General features: G+C 41.0%; 1 protein-coding gene across 1 annotated transcript; it reads right to left on the reverse strand.

Annotated features, from left to right (window-relative positions):
* Positions 1 to 7,623: 7,623 nt before the first annotated feature.
* Positions 7,624 to 9,020, reverse strand: LOC139364652 (GSK-3-binding protein-like). Its single transcript, XM_071101585.1, has one exon. The coding sequence runs from the start codon at positions 8,917 to 8,919 to the stop codon at positions 8,437 to 8,439; it is 483 nt and encodes a 160-aa protein (XP_070957686.1). The 5' UTR covers positions 8,920 to 9,020; the 3' UTR covers positions 7,624 to 8,436.
* Positions 9,021 to 9,312: the final 292 nt, after the last annotated feature.

A 9,312-nucleotide genomic window follows, 5' to 3' on the forward strand; every position in this document is an offset into this window, starting at 1 on the left:
TTATTGTTTTTTTGTGCGGTTCACTTCTAATAAACATGTCGAAACGATTTCACGCTGCGCTTTGGTCCGAATGTTATTACGGCGATTGTGACAGGAAGCCAGGGAGGGCTAGCACTGGAGTAATATGATCCATTTTTTTGGTTCTAGTCAGGATTTTAGCAGCCATATTTAGCACTAACTGAAGTTTTTAGTGCTTTATCCAGGTAGCCGGGAAGTAGAGCATTGCAGTATTCTAACCTGGAGATGGAAAATGCATGGATTCATTTTTCTGCATAATTTTTGGACAGAAAATTTCAGATTTTTATAATGTTACGTAGATGGAAAAAATCTGTCCTTGAAACAGTCTTGATATGTTTGTCAAAAGAGAGATCAGGGTCCAGAGTAACGCTGAGGTCCTTCAGTTTTATTTGAGACGACTGTACAACCATCAAGATTAATTGTCAGATTCAACAGAAGATCTCTGTTTCTTGGGACCTAGAACAAGTATCTCTGTTTTGTCCGAGTTTAAAAGTAGAAAGTTTGCAGCCATCCACTTTCTTACGTCTGAAACACAGGCTTCCAGCGAGGGCAATTTTGGGGCTTCACCATGTTTTATTGAAATGTACAGCTGTGTGTCATCCGCATAGCACTGAAAGTTAACATTATGTTTTCGAATGACATCCCCAAGAGGTAAAACATATAGTGAAAACAATAGTGGTCCTAAAACGGAACCTTGAGGAACACCGAAATTTACAGTTGATTTGTCAGAGGACAAACCATCCACAGAGACAAACTGATATCTTGTCTCGGTGCTATGATGGGGTCTAAAACCAGACTGAAGCATTTCGTATACATTATTTGTCTTCAGAAAGGCAGTGAGTTGCCGCGCAACAGCTTTTTCTAACATTTTTGAGAGGAATGGGAGATTCGATATAGGCCGATAGTTTTTTATGTTTTCTGGGTCAAGGTTTGGGTTTTTCAAGAGAGGCTTTATTACTGCCACTTTTAGTGAGTTTGGTACACATCCCGTGGATAGAGAGCCATTTATTATGTTCAACATAGGAGGACCAAGCACAGGAAGCAGTTCTTTCAGTAGTTTAGTTGGAATAGGGTCCAGTATACAGCTTGAAGGTTTAGAGGCCATGATTATTTTCATCATTGTGTCAAGAGATATAGTACTAAAACACTTGAGTGTCTCCCTTGATCCTAGGTCCTGGCAAAGTTGTGCAGACTCAGGACAACTGAGCTTTGGAGGAATACGCAGATTTAAAGAGGAGTCCGTAATTTGACTTCTAATGATCATGATCTTTTCCTCAAAGAAGTTCATGAATTTATTACTGCTGAAGTGAAAGCCATCCTCTCTTGGGGAATGTTGCTTTTTAGTTAGCATTGCGACAGTATCAAAAATAAATGTTGGATTGTTCTTATTTTCCTCAATTAAGTTGGAAAAATAGGATGATCGAGCAGCAGTGAGGGCTCTTCGATGCACGGTACTGTCTTTCCAAGCTAGTCGGAAGACGTCCAGTTTGGTGTGGCGCCATTTCCGTTCCAATTTTCTGGAAGCTTGGGTATTTTCTGTATACCAGGGAGCTAGTTTCTTATGACAAATGTTTTTAGTTTTTAGGTGTGCGACTGCATCTAGGGTATTGCGCAAGGTTAAATTGAGTTCCTCGGATAGGTGGTTAACTCATTTTTGTACTCTGACGTCCTTGGGTAGGCAGAGGGAGTCTGGAAGGGCATCTAGGAATCTTTGGGTTGTCTGAGAATTTATAGCACGACTTTTGATGATCCTTGGTTGGGGTCTTAGCAGATTATTTGTTGAGATTGCAAACATAATAAAATGCTGGTTAGATAGTCCAGGATTATGAGGAAAAACATTAAGATCCACAACATTTATTCCACGGGACAAAACTAGGTACAGAGTATGACTGTGGCAGTGAGTAGGTCCGGAGACATGTTGGACAAAACCCACTGAGTCGATGATGGCTCCGAAAGCCTTTTGGAGTGGGTCTGTGGACTTTTCCACACCAAAAATGAGCATATTATCTGCCATGACTACAAGGTCCGATAGGAATTCAGGGAACTCAGTGAGGACTGCTGTATATGGCACAGGAGGCCTGTAAACAGTAGCTATAAAAAGTGATTGAGTAGACTGCATAGATTTCATGACTAGAAGCTCAAAAGACGAAAACGTTTTTTTTTTTTTGTAAATTGAAATTTGCTATCATAAATGTTAGCAACACCTCCGCCTTTGCGGGATGCATGGGGGGATATGGTCACTAGTGTAACCAGGAGGTGAGGCCTCATTTAACACGGTAACTTCATCAGGCTTAAGCCATGTTTCAGTCAGGCCAATCACATCAATATTATGATCAGTGATTAGTTCATTGACTATAACTGCCTTTGAAGTGAGGGATCTAACATTAATTAGCCCTATTTTGAGATGTGAGGTATCACGATCTCTTTCAATAATGTCAGGAATGGAGGAGGTCTTTATTCCAGTGAGATTGCTAAGGCGAACACCGCCATGTCTAGTTTTGCCCAACCTAGGTCGAGGCACAGACACTGTCTCAATGGGGATAGCTGAGCTGACTACAATGACTGTGCTAGTGGCAGACTCCACTAAGCTGGCAGGCTGGCTATCTCATTGTGGAGCTAGGGGAGTTCGGTCTATGTTCGTAGATAAGATGAGAGCACCCCTCCAGCTAGGATGGAGTTCGTCACTCCTCAACAGGCCAGGCTTGGCCCTGTTTGTGGGTGAGTCCCAGAAAGAGGGCCAATTATCTGCAAATTATATATTTTGGGAGGGGCAGAAAACAGTTTTCAACCAGCGATTGAGTTGTGAGACTGCTGTAGAGATCATCACTCCCCCCACCTGGGAGGGGGCCAGAGACAATTACTCGATGCCGACACATCTTTCTAGCTGATTTACACGCTGAAGCTATGTTTAAGCTTTAGTCAGCACCATCTTCAGATTAGCCTTAACGTCGGTAGCCCTGCCCCCTGGTAAACAGTGTATGATCGCTGGATGATTCGTTTTAAGTCTAATACTGCGGGTAATGGAGTCTCCAATGACTAGGGGTTTTCAATTTGTCAGAGCTAATGGTGGGAGCCTTCGGCGTCTCAGACCCCATAACGGGAGGAGTAGAGACCAGAGAAGGCTCGGCCTCTGACTCTGACTCGCTGCTTAATGGGGAGAACCGGTTGAAAGTTTCTGTCGGCTGAATGAGCGACAACGGTTGAGCATTCCTACAGCATTTCCCTCCAGAAGCCATGAGAAAGTTGTCCGGCTGCGGGGACCGTGCGATGGGATTTATACTAACGTTACTATCTGTACTTACTGGTGGCACAGACGCTGTTTCATCTTTTCCTACACTGAAATTACCCTTGCCTAACGATTGCGTCTGAAGCTGGGCTTGCAAATGCCACCTCATAGCAGCTGGGAGAGAGCAGCTGTAAGGCGATCGTTCTCCTGTATATTATGAGTACAGCGACTACAATTAGAAGGCATCATGTTTATGTTACTACTTAGCTTCGGCTGGTGGAGGTCCTGACGAACCATGTCCAGATAAAGCGTCCGGAGTGAAAAAGTTGAATGAAAAAAAAGTTGAGTGAGGGAAAAACTAAAAATATAAAAAGTAAAAACTGTAAAGTTGTCAGGTAGCAAAGTAAGGTTAGCAACAAAACGCACAGCAGCACGTAAACAAGTCTGCAAGTTGTGACCACTTACCCTCTTCAAATCCTAACCATATAAGAGGGTAAATGCTAAACTGACCTTTACTGTCTAGCTAGGGGCAACTTCTTCCCTCTACATGTTTGATTGTCCTTCTCTCTTTTCTAGTTGTTCAGTGACTTTCCTATTTTTTATGTCTGAATATAGCGACAGACATAAGACTACATTGAAAATGTCAGCCTGAGATAAACCAGCTTCCAACCTAAGTGACACTAATTAGTTATTGTGTGAAACATTTTGTTCAAAGTGACAACTGGGTTTTAAATATCATCCAAAATATTTTGCTGTGAGCCTCTAGGGCCCACACATTTTGGGAAGGGATTTGCACATTGGCGAAGCAGTCCCATGCTAAAAAGACTAAAGAGAGAGAGAGAGAGTAAATCAAAATGACTACGACACATTGTAGTCTAAAGGAATGACTCACACCCTGATTTTAATACAACATCATTGGCATTGCTGACTCAGTCTTGTACTGAAGCTAAATGTTCATATTTATCCAGTGCCAGAGTTAGCTCAAGGGCTAAACATACGCATGTCAAAGAGATGGCATAAATATCTTTCTATGCTTAACTTCACTAGGGTAGTGGGCACTATTTTCACTTCCGGATGAAAAGTGTGCCCAAAGTAAACTGCCTGCTACTTAGGCCCAGAAGCTAGGATATGCAGGTAATTGGTAGATTTGGATAGAAAACACTCTAAAGTTTCCAAAAATGTTAAAAAATGTCTGTGAGTATAACAGAACTGATTTGGCAGGCGAAAACCTGAGAAAAATCCATCCAGGAAGTGGGATTTTTTAAATGTTTGTAGTTTTCTATTGAATGCCATTATAGTATCCATTGACTTAGGACTCAAATTGCACTTCCTATGGCTTCCACTAGAAGTAAACAGTCTTTAGAAATAGTTTCAGGCTTGTATTCTGAAAAATTAGGGAGTAAGAACTCTCTGAATGAGTGGACACTACAGTGTCCCAGAGCTTTTTCATGTGCGTGACCGAGAGAACGCCTTTTTTGTTTACCTTTTATATTGACGACGTTATTGTCCGGTTGAAATATTATTGATTATTATGACTAAAAACAACCTGAGGATTGATTATAAACATCTTTTGACATGTTTCTACGAACTTTACTATTTGGATTTTTCGTCTGCCTGTTGTGACTGTGTTTGAGCCTGTGGATTATTGAACAAAACGCGCAAACAAAACAGAGGTTTTTGTATATAAACATGGACTTTATCGAACAAAACAAACATTTATTGAGTAAATTGGAGTCTTGTGAGTGCAATCATATGAAGATCATCAAAGGTAAGTGATTAATTTTATCACTATTTCTGACTTGTGCAACTCCTCTACTTGGCTGGTTACTGTTTGTAATGATTTGTCTGCAGGGCGCTGTTCTCAGATAATCGCATGGTATGCTTTCGCCGTAAAGCCTTTTTGAAATCTGACACCGTGGTTGGATTGATTAACAAGAAGTTAATCTTTAAACCCATGTATAAAACTTGTATGTTTTATGACATTTTATAATGAGTATTTATGTTTTTGAATTTGGCAATCTGCAATTTCACTGGATGTTGGCCAGGTGGGACGCTAGTCCCACATACCCTAGTGAGGTTAAGTGATGTTGCAAGGATATTGAATGCCAAGTAGCTATCTTAAATGCTAAATATAAATTTCATCCAACACCAAAAATATTTCTAGGGGCTACAAATCAGCTTTTATAACTTTGTACGCCTATCGATCTAACTGGTTTTCCGTTCAAATTTCAGAATTTACTGGTAAGGACTGGTAAGGACTAGCCTTGTACGACCATCCATTTCTAGCAAGCTTCTAGCAATACACAGACGTCACTCCACTCTTCATTCTGAGTGGAGACAGTGAGAAATGGAGAGAAAGGGAGAGAAAAGAAAGAAAGAAAGAAAGAAAGAGAGAGAGAGAAACAGAGAGAGCCAAGTGTCTGTAGGTTTTTGGTTTTTCCTTTCAGTTAAGACCTAGACAACCAGATGAGGGGAGTTCCTTACTAATTAGTGACCTTAATTCACCAATCAAGTACAAGGGCAGAGCGAAAAACCCTCAGGCACGCTTTGACACGTGCCATACAGTAAGGCTCAGTCAGACAGGGCTGTACAACAAACCAATGGCTGATGTGCCATTGGTTTGACACCTGTCTGTGTCTTGAACAATGTCAGTATACAACAATCAAACCAATCAAATATTAATAGATTTCCTATGAAGCCTTTTCTCTCCCAGCTGCTATGAGGTGGCATTTGGTAGACCAGCCTGGGGCACTTTAGTTGAGACATGGTAATGAGGTTAATGAACCCTGTCTGTTATCAGAACGTTAAACAACGTTTTGTTGCTGCTTGTTCCAGTAACACATGCAGGTGTGTTCTAACGTTTACCTTCCATATGCCAAGCTGGTATCTGATCAGGGCAAGAGGAGAGATGGGTGGCACCTCACAATGGCTGCTGATTAGGTGTGTGTATTTCTGTCCTGAAAGCACCTTCCAAATAAGGGTTAAGGTCAAATAAAGTGTAACCTATGATTATCTTAAAAGAGACTGGATGCCATTCCAATGACTTCCAGACCCACTCTTCTAACCCTCTCTGATTTGATTTGGTAATTGTAGGGAAGAATATAGGACAAGGAGCTTGTCCTTATGTATAGAATTATCTAGGATGCAATGTTTGTGACATTGAAAGCAATAGCAGCGCAAGGTTTCCAGTATCTGGCATATCCTGAGGGACTGGCACTGGCACACTTGGTTTTCTCTTGATACACGTCTTTTTAAATGATAAGGCTCTACGAAGGTTTGAAATATATATTTTCTACATGGTTCTCTATTTACAATGAAAACCCTAATTTATTTATACCTCATACAAGCCACAATAGGCTTCTGATTGTTGCCAGAAAAATCCTCACAATGCTCTGACATATTATTTATAGTATTGTTTGTGGTTGAAATTGGTGGAAATCTTAACTTCATAGCCTGTCACACTAGCTGTGAATTCCCATATGTGTATACGGAAGTCCATTTGTTTACATAATCTTATTATTTGAGGTTATTTGGAATCCAAAATGACTCAAATATTCACGGGCAAAAAAACAAGTCATTTTATGTTTTCCACATCCTAGTCGTATACTGCCATCTGGTGTCTGTTCTACAGTAGCACACTTTGTGTACTGAAAATTAAAGTGGTTATCATTATAGTTTTATCCACATGGGGTCATCAACAGATTCAAACCAACAGAATGATAACAAGGTCAATTTCTGTTTCAAAACAGAAACGTTGTTTGCTGACATAAACGTTGTGAACAGAAGTGCCCCATGGTGGCAGAGGGGTTATGGAATGGACAGGCATAATCTACAGAAAACGTACACAATTGCATTTTATCATGACAATTTTAATGCACTGAGATACCATGACGATATCCAGAGGCCCATTGTCATGCCATTCATCCACCGCCATGACATCATGCTTCAGCTTGATAATGCATGGTTCCATGTCGCAAGGATCTGTATGTCATTCCTGGAAGCTGAAAATGTCAGTTCCTTCATGGCCTGCATACTCACCAGACATGTCACCCATTGTACGACAGCATGTTCCACTTGCCGCCAATATCCACCAACTTCGCACAACCATTGAGGAGCGGGACAAAAACCTCCACAGGCCACAATCAACTCTATGCGAAGGAGATGTGTCGCGCTCCATGAGTCAAATGGTGGTCACTAGATACTGATTACCTTATGAACTCAGTAAAATATTTGAAAATGTTGCATGTTTATATTTTTGTTCAGTGTACGTGGGGCAGCGTTTTGTATAGTAGTGTGTCGACAGGCTTCCCAAATGCTGCAGTTACTAGCTATATTTTATTGGAACCTTTATCTGATGGCGAAAAGCATACACACACAAATTGAAGAAAAAAAACACCGTGTTTATTTTAAGACACCAAAAGGCCTGAATACTCAGGAACATTAGGAAATACTTCGTTGCGAAGTGGTCATGGTAAATAACTTGACAGACAATTGGAAAATGATAAACACAAATCCGCATTGGAATTATAAGGTTAAGCACAACAGTGTCCCATCATTATAAAACAAAAAAAATACACCGCCCCCAGACAGTTCGAAGAGACATTTAGTCAACCATTTGAAATATCGCCTGACTCCGGCTCTTACACGGTTTTGGTAGCTCGTTGTTGATCCCGTTCCTTCTTTGTAAAGGAAATACAAAGCTGCCGTCAGTGTTGGGTTGCTAGGGACGTTTGGAATTCATCCTGGCATGAGTGTGGCGCTAGCCTAGCATGCTAACTAGTAACGTAAGACCTTTGCTTTGAAACGTTTCAAATTTAACGGACAAATACAAAACAGGCAATACTGGCGGCCTGAGATTAGATTTGTAAACAAGGTCAACGTAAAGCGTTCACTTGGTTTACATAACTAGCTACAAACTAAGCCAGCGAATAGTGAAAAGGAGAGTCCCAACCCATAAACAAAAATCTAAATGAACCATCAAAAGGTGGAGTTTCAAACATGGCTAACGTTAATTGGCTAAATGAAAACCCTAAATTAGCGTTCACAAATTAGACATACTAACGTTACCACCATGACATATTTAATCGTTAAACATGTATAGTATAACGTTATAGCTGGCTAGGTCAGCAAAATAGTATTTTCGTTTTGTCCGTAACATCTCGATAATGAATACATTGTCCGCATCATCAGCATTACAGATTGTCCGAAAGATCTCCACACTCCGTCGTAGAGAACTGCAGCCGCCTGACCGCTTCTTTGATTAGATTCCCAGACAATATTAATTCCTGAAGTAACTGATGTGGATCGTCGTTCTCGACAGCTGCGCTGATCCTCTTTCGGTTCCAAGGTTTGAAATTGTCCCACTCCTGGTTACTTGAGCCAGGGAAGCTGTATGGACTAGCTCTGTTACTACGTTGCCCCCGGTTTCGAAGCCGTATGCAGCACCCGGTTCGTTTTTGCTGGGCCACGCCATTGTTGTTGTTGTTAGCTTGTTTGATGTTGCTACTGCTGCAGTTGCCGTTGAGACCGTGGAGACACGACATCGTCTTTTGATTAGCACTATTGTTGTGAAGCTGCAGCGCCTCGCCGATTTTCGTGACCAAAGCGTCCACTTCTTTCGAATCGACGGTAACAGACTGCTCCAAGAGGATGTAGTTCTCCTTTCGACAAGGCATTTTGTTGTATTTTGTGTGTTTCTCAGCTGTATTTTCGAAATGAATGGGAGCGTAGCTCAGTTCCTTCCTCTCACCACGTTGCTCGGCAGAAAAGCAAGTAATCAAGTAACCCTCTCGATATTTTGTAAACAATAGATGACGTAGGATCCGGAATGTACCATTTCCAATGTGGGTGCGATCATCATTCAATTTTTTTCAAATAGTGAGAATCATAATTTCTATTATTTTCCGTACAAAGTATTACATTATTTATTTTATTATAGAATTCCGTATGTATGACATACATTTTCTGAACACAACTCTGACTATTCATATCTTATTTAAAGACCGACAAGCACGATTCCCCTGATTATATTCAGTCTTGGCACATCTAGCCAACTGGACACGTAACTC

This window comes from Oncorhynchus clarkii, chromosome 2 (assembly GCF_045791955.1).
Source record: "Oncorhynchus clarkii lewisi isolate Uvic-CL-2024 chromosome 2, UVic_Ocla_1.0, whole genome shotgun sequence".
Taxonomy (NCBI): Eukaryota; Metazoa; Chordata; class Actinopteri; order Salmoniformes; family Salmonidae; genus Oncorhynchus; species Oncorhynchus clarkii.

Excerpts from the sequence above, each read along its gene's own strand:
- LOC139364652 (XM_071101585.1), bottom strand. The coding sequence starts at position 8,919 with ATGCCTTGTCGAAAGGAGAACTACATCCTCTTGGAGCAGTCTGTTACC.